The sequence below is a fragment of the Oryctolagus cuniculus genome, chromosome X (assembly GCF_051225735.1).
Source record: "Oryctolagus cuniculus isolate XC-2025 breed Fujian yellow rabbit chromosome X, ASM5122573v1, whole genome shotgun sequence".
Classification (NCBI taxonomy): Eukaryota; Metazoa; Chordata; class Mammalia; order Lagomorpha; family Leporidae; genus Oryctolagus; species Oryctolagus cuniculus.
In genome coordinates, this window is record NC_142888.1 from 33,623,297 (window position 1) to 33,640,015 (window position 16,719).

General features: G+C 55.0%; 2 protein-coding genes across 3 annotated transcripts; both read right to left on the reverse strand.

Moving 5' to 3' along the window:
- Window positions 1-10: 10 nt before the first annotated feature.
- On the reverse strand, window positions 11-7,295 carry SLC35A2 (solute carrier family 35 member A2). 2 transcript variants are annotated; one of them, XM_002719903.5, is made up of 5 exons: window positions 6,911-7,295; window positions 5,342-5,524; window positions 3,255-3,406; window positions 1,615-2,354; window positions 11-294 (listed from the first exon to the last, which is right to left on the reverse strand). In XM_002719903.5, the coding sequence occupies exons 1-5, from the start codon at window positions 6,999-7,001 to the stop codon at window positions 267-269; spliced, it is 1,194 nt and encodes a 397-aa protein (XP_002719949.1). In that variant the 5' UTR covers window positions 7,002-7,295; the 3' UTR covers window positions 11-266. The 2 variants fall into 2 exon arrangements, with proteins under 2 accessions (XP_002719949.1, XP_089180444.1); XM_089324318.1 differs by lacking the exon at window positions 11-294 and having other exon boundaries at window positions 463-1,764.
- Window positions 7,296-8,291: 996 nt separating this feature from the next.
- PIM2 (Pim-2 proto-oncogene, serine/threonine kinase) lies at window positions 8,292-13,560 on the reverse strand. Its single transcript, XM_008272598.5, has 6 exons — window positions 13,310-13,560; window positions 13,071-13,180; window positions 12,351-12,401; window positions 10,220-10,592; window positions 9,528-9,704; window positions 8,292-9,421 (listed from the first exon to the last, which is right to left on the reverse strand). The coding sequence occupies exons 1-6, from the start codon at window positions 13,368-13,370 to the stop codon at window positions 9,258-9,260; spliced, it is 936 nt and encodes a 311-aa protein (XP_008270820.1). The 5' UTR covers window positions 13,371-13,560; the 3' UTR covers window positions 8,292-9,257.
- Between the last annotated feature and the right edge of the window lie 3,159 nt (window positions 13,561-16,719).

Genomic DNA, 16,719 nt, shown 5'->3' on the forward strand with positions numbered 1-16,719 from the left:
CCCATGCCCACAGGATGCAAAACACATTTTATTTGCAAAAAGTCACCTAAGAAATACTGCTGGGGGCGGAGTGGGGGCGGGGGCTGAGGTGGGTCATCAACAGAGAGAGCTTCTTCAGGTAAGCCCTGCGTGCGGGAGGGGGTGGTGGGACAGGGAGTTCTGTGTCTGCCTCACCCTGCCCCTAATACTGATCAGTCTGGTCCCAGCTGGGCCAGGGCAAGAAGGGAGAACGAGGCCAGGCCAAGCAACGTCTTCGATCCCGGTGGCTACGAACCCTTCACCTTGGTGAGCAACCTGTGGTGGGAATGGGGAGGAAAGAGAAACAGAAAAAGCTGGGGTGGGCTGGCAGGAGGGTCTTCTGAGCAAGCGAGGGTGGCAGGAGTGAGGCTGGTAGTCCTGGGGTTAGTAATGGTGCCTAGGCGAAGAAAGCGGGCCCCCTGGGTCAGAAAGCTACACATGGACTAAATAAATACAACATCTTTATTTGGCATTGGGTATCCTGACATTTTTTTTTTTCATTACAGTTCCTTAGAAAACAAACAAAAAAAATCAAAACAAATTAATCAAAAATAAAGATTCAATGGCCATATTTACAAATAGCAGAGCCAACCCGGGCATCTCCCATGCGCGCACTGATACCCCTGCCCCCCAGGACATGGTTAAGGGGTTAATAAGCTTTGGGGAGTGCAGGAGGCGGGTTCCATGGGTCTTACGGTTCTAAGACCCCTTCCCCCACAGAGCAAAGGTATCTCCTGCAGCCAATGGGGTACCCAGAGTGTGCCTTGGCAGCTTTATTTGCCCTCTCTGGGTGACTTCCGCAAATAACCCTGCATCCAGCAGCTGCCAGTGTCTTTCATTCAGTGAGTGAGTCACTTCCAGGACTGCCCCTCCCCACTTTTCCCCACTACCTGGATCGTTGTTGACCTCATTACACCACAAACCCCAAACCTGCTAACAAAACAAAACAAAAACAAAGGTGGCCCTGCTGCTGTGTGGCCTCCCCCAGACGCCCTGATGTCAAAGTCTCAGCTTTCGCCTTTTTCTCGTGTCCTGGATACTCGAAAAAGGCGTTCAGCTGCAGGGAAGACCGCACAAAAGCCAGAGCTCCTAATATGATCCGGCAGGGCTTGGGGGGGGGGGGGGAGAAGGCCTCGAACAATGAGAAACTGAACCCCACAGGATAGGCATTAGTCATCGCCGAAGAGCTGCACAGGTTTTGTCCAGTTTGTCCTTACAAATGTGGAGGGACTGCTGGGAGGGTGTCTCCCAGGCACGGGCCACAGGACACCTCCAGCAGAGGGTAACAGAAAAAAAGGCCTTGAATGACAACATTCCCAACCCTGTCCTTCAAAAAGGCCAGACTGGGGCAGAGAAGGCAGCTCTAAACATGGCCCCCCCTCCGCCCAGGGGAGGAAGGGTTCACGAGATACCTGGCCCTCCCACAACCCCTCTGGAAGCCACAACAACCTGGGAGAAAAGACCAAGGTGTTCCAACCCGAGAGGAGCCAGGCCCTGGAGGTGACTTGGGTCCTGCAGATGCCCATCACCCTCCACCCCAGCCCCCCTCCCTCTCTGCCCCCCGCCGCCTCCAGCCCTCACTTCACCAGCACTGACTTCGGTAGAAAGGGCTCCGTGACGAGGTCTCCACGGTGGGAAGACAGCTGCGGCGGCGGTGGCTGCCCCGGAGGCTGCTGCTGAGTGCAGGGCCCGGAGGCAGAGGCAGAGGAGGCAGAAGCTATGGCTTTGGCTGCACCTCGGGGAAGGCTGTAGAGGTAGACGGCACCGATGACGAGCCCAGCGCCAAGGGCAAATAATGGGTCCAGTTGGAAGCCAAAGAGGCGAATGGAGGCAACAGTGGACAGCACAATGGACAGGGAGGTGGCAAAGCCCTTGAGGATGTTGTCAGCATACTTGACAACGACAGCCACCAGGAGCCCACCGAAGGCCTGGTTGAGCACCACACCCCAGACGGCAGGTGTATACCCAAAGAAGAAGCCGCGGTGTGCCACAGCGGTGCCCTCAGCCCACCAGAGCCCCACCAGGCCCAGGGCTGTGCCGAAGAGGCCCAGCTGCAGGTTGCGCAGCCACACGGAACCTGAGCTGCCTTTGAGGATCTTCTCAAAGTAGACGCCTGCAAAGCCCGAGGAGAGACAGGAAGCCACAACAGCTGCAAGGCCTGCCCCGGGGTTCTGATCCAGTGGCCGTGGGCCGCCCCCACCAGCTTGCTGTGCCTGGACAATGGCGACCCCAGTGAAGAGGAGCAGCAGGGAGGCCCACTGCAGCCGGGAGAGGCTGCGGTTCAGCATGAGCACTGAGAACAGTGCCGTGGTCAGGATCTTCAGCTGGTACGTCACCTGCAGTGGCATGTGGAAGACAGACACTGAGGGCTGGCCCTGACCCCCAACAAGTGTATGTGGTGGGGAGGGGCTGGGCAGCACCCACTGTGGGTCCCCTGAGCACAATGGAGGGACGCGGTGGGGTAGATGATAGTAAAAACAGCACAAAGAGCCAGCCATTGGCTGGGCTGTGGCTAAACAGCTCAGAGGTCCCTTCCAGAAAGTGCACAGAAGAGTGGCTGGGCCAGAAAGTGCCACACTGTGCCCAAGCCCACATCCCAGTCCCATCTCCTGGCTACGTGACCAGGGACAAACCACTTGACCTGACTCAGCTCTGGGGACACCATCTGCAACACGCAACCGATGAATATAAACTAAGGGCTCACAGGAGGTGATGGACAAACGGCAGGCTTTGTGATGGGAGGAGGTCTTGATGCAATTCAATCTACCACAGCAGTAATGTCAGCCAATATTTACGGCGTGTGCCCGTGTGGGTCCGTTCATATATGAGTTCATTTAATCTTCATAACCGCCATGTCAAGTGGGCACCACTGTAACCCCCAATTTAAAAATGAGCAAACTAAGGCACAGAGGTTAGGTGACTTGCCCAAAAGTCAGGCAGCTGTTAAAGCAGCAGAGCTGGTTAGAATCTGGGCTCTGTAACCATCTCGCAAGGCTGCCTATGAAGAGCCTACAGCTTATCCACCACCAACTGCGATCTCTTCCCAGCTGCTCTTTCTTTCAATAGTCCTGACACTCCAGTGAGCAGGCAATGTGGTTTCCACTGCCAAGCCTCACAGAGGAGGAATCCCAGGTTGAGGGAATTCCAAGGACATTCCAAAGGTGACACAGTCACAGCCATCCCATATACCCCAACCCAGCCAGTTCCTGTGGGGCCATGCTGGGCTTGGAGCTCACCTGGAAAGTGGCCGCTGGGAGATTGGAGATGGCAACGTACTGGAGGTTGTTCTGCAAAGTGTAGATGAGGGAGGGCACCGCAAGCTTGAGCGTGTCCACGTACTGCACCAGGACAGCCTCGTGGAGGAAGAGAACCAGGTGTTTCACATTACCTAAGTGGGGGGAGGACAGCCCTTTGTAGCAAAGCACTGACTACCCAGGATGAGGGTCCCCTGAAGGCTCCCTGGGCGCTGGGATGACGTTTGTGCTGTTTTCCCGACAGTGAGCCTTTCTATGATCCATTTAGTGACCACAAAAGAACCATCCACGGCAGGCACTTGGCCTGGCTGGGTAAGATGCCCACATCCCACACTGAAGTGCCTAGGTTCTGGGTTTGATACCCAGTTCCACTGCCGACTCCAGCTTCCTGCTAATGCAGCAGGTGATGGCACAAGTAGTTGGGTCCCTGCCACCCACGTGGGAGACCTGGACTGAGTCCCTGGCTCCCAGTTTCAGCCTGGCACAATCCAGGCTGTTGCAGGCATCCAGGAAGCGAACCAGCCCAGCAGATAGGAGCTCTGTGTTTATCCCTCTGCCTCTGAAATAAATATTAAAAAAAAACCTCATCCATAACACTGTGTGTGCTCATCACAGACCATGCTTCACTCACCCTAGAGCCAAACTCCCTGGCACAGAGCCCCATCCAAGGCAAGCCTGCGTTGTACGATGAAATAATTGTCATTCACTAGAAGCAGATGCCAAGGCTGGAAGTTTCAGACTAGTCTTTTACCCTAGCTCCCTACAGCCCCGTGAGCAGCCTTGAGACAGGGCCACCTCCTACTCAGTCCCACTTGTCAGCCCTACACACACCAAGCACTTGTCTCTGCTGCATGGATGGATGCAGCCTGGACCCCAAAGCTCGAGTCTGGTTGGGACCACTTCAGTAAGCAACTAAGAATCACGGTCTATGCAATAAGGCCTTTGCAAAGCTCACCCCGGGTTTCTGCAGTTTAGGTCTCAGCTGAGGGCTTTCCTAGGGGAAAACCTCCAGAGCCACTGCACTGGTTATCCCGGCAGTTTCCACTGGTGCTCATTCACAAAGCCCTGCCCTTGCCCTCCACGGCACTACTCCCAGGTCAGAGCCGCACAATTCACCTCTGTGCTTTAGTACAAGGCCTTCACAGAGAAACAACTGGGCAACATTTCCAAGTCAGAGGGCCTCCTGTTCAAGTTAGTAGGTGAACCCAGCTCCTAACCTAAAGGAAACATAGAAGCCAGCGCTGTGGTGTAGCAGCTTAAGCCTCTGTCTGCAGTGCCGGCATCCCATATGGGCTCCAGTTCAAGTCCTGGCTGCTCTACATCCAATCCAGGGCCCCCTGAATGCGCCTGAGCAAGCAGCAGAACATGGCCCAAGTCCCTGGGCCCCTGCACCCACGTGTGAGACCCGGATGAAGTTCCTGGCTCCTGGCTTCAGCCTGGCCCAGCCCTGACCATGTGGTCATTTGGGGAGCGAACCAGCGGATACAAGATCTCTCTCTCTCTCTTTCTCTCTCTGTATCTCTGCCTTTCAAATAAATAAATAAATCTTTCAAAAAAGAAGTATCCAATAAGCTTTTTACCACAAAATTGTTTAAAAAAAAAGGGGGGGTTGTCGGGAAACCCAGCAATTAAGCTAAAAAGACACAACCGATTTCAGAACACTGGCCATGTACAAATTTCTTAAAACTTTTATGACATTTAAGAATCCCTACCAATTTGAACACTGCTCGGACACTAGCCATGAGCCCATGCTCATTAGTGCATCTGGGGGCTGGGGACAGGGCTATCTTGTTATTTTATTCTTCTTTCTGATTTGGTCTATGTTTGGAATTCTCTGCAATGGAACAGGAGGTAAATCCATGGCCACACAACAGGTGCCCGTTGCCTTACGGGTACAGACTCGCTCCTACAAGTGCCCAGAGGCCAGCTCGCAGGCTGTCAGGGGTGTACCACCGTACGGAGCGTACAGCTGCAGCCACTCCCAGCTGCAGGGACGAGGGAGCAGGTTCACAGACGCGGAGATCCTCCCCCAGAAAACCCTCCACACGGCCTCCCTCCCCAGCTCATACCCCTCTTCTGGGCGAAGAGCAGCAGCAGGCAGGTGAGGCCCTTGAGCACTTCGGCCATGACCACAGCGGTGGTGGCAAAGAAGCGGTCCCCAGGCAGCGTGCGGGCATAGCGGATGCTGAGGATGAGGGAGGCGTTCTGGACCACCAGCACAGCTAGGGATATGTACTTGAGGCGTCTGTGAGCTGTGGGGGGTGGGAGGGGCAAAAGGGGAAGGATGAGGTGAGAAGCTTCCTGGGCACAGCCACCCAACACCCCCCACCCCCCACCCCCAACCCCGTCTCCTTGCTCAATCACCACCCTCCTAGCCAGCGCCACGTCCTCCCTTGGCTTACCCACACTGACCCAATGAGGGTCTCACCTCTATCTGCTTCCACTGGAAGAGCCAGAAAAGGAGAAGTGGGGTCTGCACTGTCCCAGCCTATACCTGGAATCCTTGCTGAGTTGCCAGGAAATGGCAAGGGCAGGCCCTGGACACTCCACTTGGTTCCCTCTGTCCCTCCCCAGAGAGAGAAGCAATCCCTCCCCCCAGTCAGAATCGCATCGACCACATTCTCCACATGTACTCATTGCTGGGTGCCTATCACTGGGTTCGGGGACTTACACTGATGACCTCAACAGACTTAATAATGCTTTCCAAGTGAACCATGGAAACATGCATTTTACGCAGGCGCAACCCAAAAGTTCTTATGAAATGCCCCTACTTAACCAGGGGCTGTGCTACGGAAAGCCTAACTGCCCACAATATCCTCCTCACGCTCAGAATGACTGATTCCTCCTAACTCAAACTAGTCCCACACACAAGGAATGATTCCTCGACTTCCCCAAGGACTGAACCTCCTCTGATGAATGGTTGGCTACCATGTAAGAAAATACTTCCCTACGCTGGCCCCCCTCCACTCCCACCTCCCCAGCCAAGAAATTGCCCCTTGTTCTACCCACACCCACAGTGAGCTCTCTCTGATATGAGGAAGAACCTGGCACCCTCAGGAGCTTCTTCCTCCAGCAAGTCAGGGTGGATCCTCCCAGCTCCACATACATTAAACCACTTCCACCACGTAGGGACCCCCCCTCCCCGGAATGGTCTTCTCTCCGTACAAGGATGGGCATTCCCATCCTCAAAATGGGTCCTAAGTCACAGAAGGAAGGAGCCAGCCCCACCCTGACAATTTATAAGGGAGGAGGCACCAGGCTCAAAGAGTCTCTCCCTTCTATAAGGAAGAACTCTCACACCCTCAGAACGGTCCCCTCCCCTCCATAAGGAAAGACTACACACACACACTCCCAATGCTCTCGGTGGCCTTAGCCGTCCCCCAAAGCAAACACCTTCCACCCTTCTCAGGGTCTCTACTCTCCAGAGATGGTTGGACTCCCCAGTCACCCTGAGAATGGGTTCTTCCCCGCCCCCAACACGCGCACAATGGTCTTCTCTGTCCTCCCTCCCCTACACACACACACACACACACACACACACACGTCGATCCACAGGGAATGCTCCGCTTCACTTCAGGCGCCCCCGGCGAGCCTGACCTCCGCCCCGCCGCCGACTGCTCGGCCACAGCCCGTCTCACCCGCACTCGCTGTCCCAGCTGCCAACGCCCCCGCGGAGACCGCCCCCGGTCCGGCCGCCGCTGTGGAACCGCCAACCCCAACCGCTGCCATGTTGGCATCTGCCCGGCCCGTCCCCTCGGCAACAGCAGGCCACTTCCGTGTCTGGCACTTCCGCTTCCGGGCCAGCGGAGTGGATGTGGGGTGAAGTGCCGGACAGGTAGGGTCGTTGTCTTGCTTCGTCCGCTCTTAAATGCTGAATCTAAGACAAAGGCCCCGGGATTCTCAAATTCCGTCGGGCCGGGAGGCCGAGCACGCAGCCAGTTTGGCCTCCGGTCGTCTTTACGAAGACGGGGCCTCATCGGCCCAATCCTGCGGCCGGACCCGCCCTCGTCTTCCAGTTCGTCTGCTTTATTGATCCTCTTCCCACAACACCCGCCCACCCTGCCTCCTGCTCCCATTGGCTCAGCCTCTCCCATCTCGCTTCAACAGAACCCGCCCCAGCGGGCCCCGCCCTTCGCGTCAGAAACACCCAGGTCCTTTCCTAGTTGAACGGAAGTTCCTCTTTCCCCGCCCAGTGAGGCCCCGCCCCTGGGAGCCTTCGGGCATCTGGCAGGGATGACACAGGGCGCGGGGGCCGGTGAGGAGTGCTGGTGAGACATCGCGTGGGGGGCAAGGGAGGGTCGTGCAAGTGACGTAGCAGATGGAAGCAGGGCAGTTGCGGATATAGAAATGAGAAGGCAAGAGAACTTTGAGACCAAAGACGGGAAGACAAGCTTTTGAGTCACTATTGAGGACGGAAGAGAAATGAGATGGGGCCGGGTGAGAGGTTCCCAGGTTGGTTGTTGGCTGGCATTTGAAAGCCGAGCAGGAGAGGGGCAGCTTGAGATCTCAAAGATACCATAGGGCAGGGCAGGTAAAGTCAGGAGAGAGAAGAGGAAAGACAAGGGCAAATATAGGTGACTACACCCTGGACGTTGTAGGCAAACAAGGAAGAGCTAGAACATTCCTTGATCAGCGCCGAGCCTCACCCTCACCAGCCCAGAAAGGGCTTTTCGCCAACAGGGAAGAAGTACCTTTCCTCCCGTTGGAGACGAAGTAGTTCTGTCTCTTGGAGCAGGCCGTCTTGGACTGAGAATGCGTGTACCCTAACTCCAGTGGGCTCAGCCCTTCTGCATATACTGAGTGCTACATAAGGGTTGGGGGCAGGCAGGTGGAGTCAGGAACTGCTCCTTTTTGTGGCCCAGCTTACACGAACCCGCAAAAGCTCTTTAGGATGGCACTGTAGGACTGAGGCTTCCCAAGGCCAAAGGGAAAGTCCAATCCATCCCCACCCCCACCCCCCTTGTCTCAGCAGACAATAAATGCCCCACAGATGTCTCGCATGTACAAACGGCCAGGTGCTTTGGAGTCTATTACTTTTATTAAATAGTGAGTTTCCACACATGGCTTTTTAAATAATCCAGGCAGGGGGAGAAGGGAGAAGAGGGCACACTTGCGACTCCCCACCGCCCAATACATAAGTATTTACATTTTAGCAACTGGATAATCCTGGCTCAGGAGGAGGCAAAAGGTGGAGAGGGTGCCCCAAAGAGAACACTCAGCACGACTCATTTCCCCAGCCCATCTCCCAAGAAACCAACTGTGCCGTCCTAGTGTCTGGTGGTGTCTGGTGGTATCCATCTGCCTTCCTTCCCAGATCATGGGAGTAGGTTGTTCTCACCAGAATAAGAGCACTTGGGATAACAAAGTAGGGTCCCATCACCAAAACCAAAACCAAAACCAAACAAAACAGAGAGAGAGCGCGCGCGCGCGCACGCACGCACCCTGGGATAACAATTGGGCATTACCTCCCCCAGAATCAGCAATCCTGGGCTGAGGTAGGTGAGCAGCTTGACCCAACAGAGGACCCCAGGCTGGGGAAAGGGTCCCTTTGCTAACTTCAGAGCTGCTGGGGCACTGACAGGAAAGCACCCTTTGCCCACGTAAGAGCATCTGAACCAAGTGTGTGTGGTGGTCACAGGAGGTACCCGTACGGGGCTAACAACTCAGTAGAATGAAGAGTCTTGTGCCTCAGAATGGAGTGAATTTCAACCCAATCAACACCCCTAGCAAAACAAGAAGCAAGGAAGTCCCTCTCTTCAGAACAAGGGGCCATGGGTCCTGGGAGAGAGGCTCCTTCACAGGACTGGGATGGGGACTGGGCAGACCTGGCTTGTCTTCTGACCCCGGGGACCCCCCCCCCGTCCCCCCGACTTTAGTAACACTGGATTGTTAGTGACCTGTAAAACCAGGTCAACAGATGTCCGTCTATCCCTGTGGCATGGCCATGGGATGGCTATTATGGTCACTAGGGGGGCCTGGCCAGGACTAGGGCAGCAGGGACCAGGCCAAGGGGGAGGGACCTCCTTTGGGGGGGTTGAGGGGTGCATCTTCAGCTGGTGTTTGCATCCAGGGGTCCAGCAGGATCTCCTCCAGTGACGGTCGGGAAGAGGGTTTAGGGGCCAGGCACCGGCGGATCAGGGCACAGCAGTCTGTGGGTCAGGAAGTACAGGGGGAGATTAGCAGTCAGTAGGGGGATCGCACCTAGGTCCCCGGGAAGGGTGGAGTCTTGCCGGGCTGGGCTGAGGGAGGCCTCACCTGGGGAGACATGACCCGGGAAATGGAGTTCAGCCTCCAAAATCTCCTGGTCCCTCTCGAAGGGAATGTCCCCACACACCATGTCATAAAGGAGGATGCCCAGGGACCAGACAGTGGCCGGGAGCGCGTGGTACTGGTGTCGGGAGATCCACTCCGGCGGGCTGTACACCCTTGTCCCTGCAAACAAGCGGGGGAGGGGGGTCAGACTGCTCTCTGTCGATCCCCCTTTCCCACCCCCATGTTCCCCAGGAAGTACTGTCCCCTCAACTAGAATAGTAGTGCTTTAAATAGAACAAAATCCCATCATCAGAACCCCAGCAGCAGAATTAACAGCAATGTTTCCTCACCAGAATAAAACCACTTATAAGTAGCTGTAGGATCTCTTTATCAGAAAACACACACACACATAGACATACACACACACACATATACTCTCAGAGTAACAACAGGACCCCCCCACACACACACATAACCCAGAATAAGCCCTAAACAAGGTTATGGCACGGTTGAAACATGGACTTTATCAAAGGACACCAAGTCTTGAGAATCCCCAGTATTAGAAATAAAGAACAATCCATAGGTGTAACATAGGTTAAGGGTTACAGGACAGAGACAAGAGGTCACAAGGTCATAAAATCACAAGCACACACACACACCCCCAGCCTCACCATCAAACTCCCCCCCAGCCTCACCATCAAAGTCAGTGTAAGGTTCATCATGAAGCAGGGCACCCGAACCAAAATCGATGAGCTTGGCGCAGCCCCGGCGTAGGTCTATCAGGATGTTCTCGTCCTTGATGTCACGGTGGACGACTCCACGGGCGTGGCAGTGTTGGACAGCTGCCACCACCTGGCCAAAGAAGCTGCGGCTTCGGCCTTCCCCCAGCGGGCCCTTCTCTGTGATGTAGTCAAAGAGATCCTGGGCCGGCAGAGGCCGCTCGAGGACCAGCATGAAGCCCTCAGGTGTCTCAAACCAGTCGAGCAGGCGGATGACACCAGGGTGCCCACCACCTGCACACACCTTCCAGAGCAGTGCCACTTCGAGGGGGCATGAGACTGAGTCGGACTGCAGGTGCAGGTTGGGTGGGGAGCAGAGAGAGAAAAGAGAAGGCAGAGGTCAGGCCAACAGCTCTGAGGCCAACTTCCGGCCTAAGCTCCCATCCTAGCCAACTATGGCCTTAAGCAACCCATTTGCCTTCCTGGGGCTGTTTCCTCATCACTGGGGCACAAACCCCCATGGCCATTGAAGGGCCAATCAAGCAAAGAGCCTACGCACATCTGGCAGGTAGGACGAGCTCAGGGAATAGTTGCATAAATAAAAGTGGTTCCCAACAAAAGGGTCCAGCAGCAGCAGCAGCAGCACTATGATGTAATACGGTCCCTGTTCTGTCTGCTGACACATCCAAAGTGATTAGAAGAGCACCTTGCATACAGTAGGTACTCAATAAATGCTTTCTAAACAGATGAAAGCACTTTATAGCACAAGGTCTGACATGAAGCTAGTGCCGTATAATGGTCAGTTTTGTTTGCTGACATATCGCAAACATTAGAACAGTAACCTTTAACAGGGTAGGGTTTGGGTTTGATAAATATTTGCTAAACATGTGAAAGCACTTAGTAGAAAAGGACTTAGCACAAAATGAGCGCTCAATAAACATTATGTAATATTTTGCCAAGGGCCTAGAATTGTGCCCAGCATACAGAAGCTACTCAATATATAATTGTTAAGATAGCTCAAGGTGATTAATTGCAAAGAACCTGTCAACAAGCTCCATAAATGTGCTCATGAGATATTTTGCTAGTCACTAAGTACCCAGAACCACTCAAGAACAGGTATAAATGTTAACTGGTAGAGTCGGCACTGTGTATAGTAGGCTAAGCCTCCACCTGCAGTGCCAGTATCTCATATGGGTGCCGGTTTGTGTTCTGGGCGCTCCTCTTCTGATCCAGCTCTCTGCTATGGCCTGGGAAAGCAGTGGAAGATGGCCCAAGTGCTTGGGCCCCTGCACCCATGTGGGAGACTCAGAAGCTCCTGGCTCCTGGCTTCAGATCAGCTCAGCCCTGGCCATTGAGGCCATTTGGGAAGTGAACCAGCAGATGGAGATCTCTGTCTCCCCCTCTCTCTGTAACTGTATCTCTCAAATAAATTTTTTTTAAAAATCTTACAAAAAAAGCCCTGTTAAAAAACGTTAACTGGCCTACCCACCCACCTACTCTAGAAACCGCACACAAGCACATGGTGACTGCGAGCCCCAGGCATCTTTGCCTAGTAGTGGGGCCCTCTGCTGGCCAGGCCGCGTACTTGCACAGCCGCAGACAGGCTTTCTCACGGTGATGCAAAATCCGCTATCGCGCAGGCGTCCCCTATGCCTCCGGGTCCCACGGGCTGCGCAAGCGCAGTCTCCCGTTAAGCCCGCCAGAGGGCGCTCCCGCATCTACAACTTGCCTAGACCCGCCCAGATGTCCGTTAGCGCTCAAAAGGCAGGAGAGAAGCAGCCACCATCTCCATGGCAACCAGTGACCTCTGCCCTTCTTTCCCCACCAGCATGCCTCGCGGGCAACCCTCGAGGCAATGTTCGGAAGGAGCATAAGAAAGGCGAGTTGGAGGGGAGAATCCGGGGCTCTATGGGGAATCGGGGTGACTCAGAACTGTGGGGTGACTCAGAACTGTGCATCACCCCAAGGGAGTAAACATGGGCTGACAGAAGTGTTCTCTTCACCGTTACAGGGTCCAGGGAGCAACACACCTCCTCTGCCCCCCAGGAAAAAAGCAATGGAGTGAGTTTATCAGTGGATAGGTCAGAAGTACATCAAAGATACTCACCAAGGAGGACCAGCCCAACACACGATTCCGAGGGATCACTTTGATGGCCACCTGGAGAAGAGGGCCACGATATGAGAGCCAGCAGATGAGCCCCATGTCCCTCCCAATCTATACCTTGTGCCCACCTCCAGTGTCCCTCCATCGGCCCCTAACCTTTCCAGTCACCAACCACACTAACACGACCCACACTAAGTCAGGGTTTTCCCCCTGGCCTCAAAGTCTCCAGAACCAAGTTCACCTCTGCCATCATCCTTAGCCCTGAGCTCTTCCTCCTCAGGCATCGGGACCCCTCAGTCTAGGTCCTGAGTTCTAAATGTCCAGCCTTCCCAAGCCCTCAATTTTCCCACCCACAGCCAAGTCACCCCAACTCTGTACCGGGGTCTTGGTCCTCACACCAGACACCTCCCTCCAAAATCACAGTATCTCAGCTCTAGGTCCCCACCTTCCAACATATACATATATCCTCATGACCCCCCATTTCGCAGTGTAATTCCCTGGACATCTAAAATCCCCGCCATGAAAACCCTTACCACCCCCGCCCCCGCCACGCAGCATACCCACCTGGATACACACACATCCTTGCAACCCGGGATCCTGATCCTCATCATCCTACTATACACATTGCAGGCTCCCACCGCGGTCAAACAGCATCCAAGCCCCAAGCTCCCCCTCCCTCTCCACACCTACCCGACACCCTCTCGAGACCCTCATGGTGAATACCTGGAGTCGATCTGTGACGCGATGTCCCGCGAAGACCGTGCCAAATCCCCCCTTACCCAGGAGGGGGCCAAGTCGGTACTCGGCCTCGAACGCTTCCCGATCCTTGCCTCCTACGCAGGCGGAGGCGAGGAAGTCAGGGTGCCGGCATGCTGAGCCCGTCCGCGATTCCCTCCCCCTGGGACCACCAACCACCATTCCAGCCCACCCCACCTGGTCGCGAGAGGGGAGGCTGCGCTCACCTGGTGGCGGCGTGGGGGTCACCGGGGGCGCGGGGAGCCCCTGCAGAGGCTTGGTCAACATGGAGGAGGTGCTGCGCAGATTGAGCCCGCTGAATCCGCTGAGCCCGCAGGGCGTGGACGCCCGGGGCAGGGCAGCCGGGGAGCCAGGGCTGGGGGGCGCCAGGGTGGAAGGCAGGGAAACCGGTGGCCCGGAAGCGTCCGCAGACGGCGCAGCGTTAAGATTCGCCGCGCGCGCCAGCCCCAGTGCTACTGAGCCGGGGCACGCGCCTCCCGGGAGAGTCGCCCTGGGCGACAGCCCCGCCCACCTGGCTTTGATCAATCCGGACGCGGCACCTGCTGTACCCCAGCCAATCGGAGCCAGCCCTTATTTGCATACCACCCTCAACGTTCCAAGAGCCCTCTTTTGCAAAAACACGCCGGGTCCCTCCGCGGAGGCGGGGCCTGAATGCAAATGAGGGGGTGCGAGGTGGGGGGCACACAAAAACAGGTTCTGGGAATCCCTTTGCAACAACTGCGTTTGTTTTGGTCGTTGGGGGGGGGGGGTGATGGGGTGGTGGTTGTTATTGTTGGGGTGTGTGTGCGTGTATGCGTGCACACTTGAAAAACAACTGCGCAGCCTCCTTCCTAAGGAAGTTGGTTTGCCACCGCCGCCGCCACCGCCGCCGCCTCAAGATTAGCGCGGAGATAACACCAGGTTCGGCTTCTAAGAATCTGAGCCTGTGACTATCCAGGACACTGTCGCAAACGGTACTCCAGGACAGGAGTCTTCCAGGCAACGGGCGGCCTTCACTCTCAAACTGATATCCGGACCTTAGAAATGGTCCGGTCGCTAAGGAAGGATTTCCCCCTTCCCCCAACTCCCACCACTGGAGTCATTCTTATCAAATGCGGTGTTCCCACACAAGGAGCTGGTCGCCTGTGGGCTGCTCTTGGAGCCCTGAAAGTATGCAGAACCTGGCTAGACTGCGCCATGGGGCCAGTGAGCAGGTCTGCAATCTAGAACGACAGGGGGTGGTCCTTGGTGGGGGTAGGGCTGCGCTTCCGGGTGAGACAAGGACTGAGAGCCTTGGAAGAGGCTGCCAGAAAAGTGATAAAGCCTCCGCAGACGCAAACTCATGACGTACAGCCAGAGAAGGCCCCATGCCATGCACCCCCACATACACACACGTGCCGCCTGACATACTCATGTCCATTTTCTCGTAACACCTGCAGACATGCACCGTCACATAGGCATGCACTGTCGGGCCAGCACACTCTCGGAGTCATGTCCCAGAATGACACGCAGAATACACTGTTAGAGACAGAATGCCAGAGCCTCATATAGATGTACAGAGCCGTGCGACAAGCATGTCCTGTCAGATACATGGACAGCATTTGTCACACACACACACATCCCCTCAGACATGCACTGTCACAGAAAGACTTGTCCTAGAAATGAGAGACCTAGAGTCTGTCACAGACTGTCTGACACAGATGCTCCTGAGACATACTCCCACGACTCAAAAGGCAGACATGTACCGAGGTGACAGTCACAAACATAGGCAGTATCACAGACACAGACAGACCCAGTAACAGACACATGCACCATCACACACGCAGCCTTGTCACTGCAACACTGTTCAGAAATAGCAACCTGAAATCTGTCACAGGAATACAAACGGACATCATCCCCATCAGACAGAAACTACAGACGCCACTGTCACAGACCAACCCACGCAGACCAGCACGTCTTCAGATATAGACACAAACCGTCAAAGTTCCACCCTCAATCACCACCCTGACACACCTGGAGACAAGTCCCTGCCACACACAACTGGAGACACTGTGAGATGGGACATAAAGACTTGTGTGTCTCCACACACACACACACCAACACCCCCAAAAACCAAATACATACACTCCCACATACTCCTCATTATCAGGGTCTACTATTACCCTCTGGGCCTTGGTAGGGTTTACAGCTCTTAGTGACACGTAAGTAAGGCATCACAGCCCTTGCCCAGCTCACACATATTTGTAGACAGAAGTGAGACTATGAAAGGGGTCACACAGGGCTTCTCAAAAGGGGACCCTCTGCCTTGCAAGACAAATAAGGGGCCGGCTGATCAGTGCCGGTTTTAGTCCCTGTTGCTTCACTTCTGATCCAGTTCCCCACTAATGCACATGGGAAGGCAGTGGAAAAATAGCCCAAGTGCTTGGGCCCCTGCCATCCACGTGGGAGACACGGATGGAGCCTGGCTTCCAGGGTTGCGGCCATCTGGGGAGTGAACCAGCAGATGGAAGCTCACTCACCCGCTCACTCTGTCACTCTACCTTTCAACTAAATAAATATTTAAAAGAAAAAAGACAAATAAAGTTGGCAGCTCAGGACAGGAAAAGGGTAAATTGCAGGCAGAGGCCAAGGAGACTGCACGGGGCGGAAAGAGGTAGGTAGGGGCCCCAGTGGCGCTGACTCCCATAACAGGGTCACTGATAACACCCACGAACATCTGCACTCTCAGAACGTGCCAGGCACTGCGCCTCGCAACACATTATGTTGACCATATACATTTTCCATCAACGCTCACAACCAGAGCGTGCAGGAGGGAGCACATTTATCGTCCTCACCCCTGTATTACAGATGGGGACACTTAAGCTCAAAGAGCCTGTGATTTGAGCAGGGCCACACAGCTCGACAACACTGAGGGGGGCTTCGAAACCACTCTCCAACATACACATGCTTCCCCAGTGGACTAGACATCCTGCAGCCTGCCACTCAGCCAGCCATGCCCTCACCAGTAGAGCCACACATCCTTCCATGGGGACCCCATTACTGAAGCACAGCAAAGAAAAGATATTTGAGAAAACCTAGGGGCCAGCCAGCCTCCTCTGCCTTGGCTTTCTTTACCCCTAGGAGAGGCAGGGACAGAGGTCTCAGAGGACTGACACAAAACCAGATTCAGCCTTCCTCAGCTTCTAAGCCCCACTGGAGGTGGCTCCTCTGATCACGTCCACTGTGTGGACCCATGTTGCCAACCAAGTATCAGTTGTGCTTTTCCAAAGCATCTCATGTCAAGAGTAGCACAAGCAAGAGCAAACATCTATGGCAAGGGAGGCAGGCGGAATTCAGACAGGAAGATGTTTCTGTCCTCGGGCTTGCTCAGTTCTCTGCCCGCATCCCACCCCCAAGAAAGGCGGCGGCCAGCGGGCAAAGACAGCTTGCCCTTTTTTTTTTTTTTTTTTTTTTTTTTAGGTAAGAGGTCCAGAAGGAGGTTTAATGAGCAGCAAATCACGTGGGAACTCTGGGGCCACCAACAGACCCCTTGTAGAGAGGACTTAGACCTCAGAGAGCAAGCCAAGTCCTGTGCCATGGCCTCCTCCGCCCAGAGGCCTGCCCACCCCCTCTCCCACACAGAACAGAGCCGCTCAGG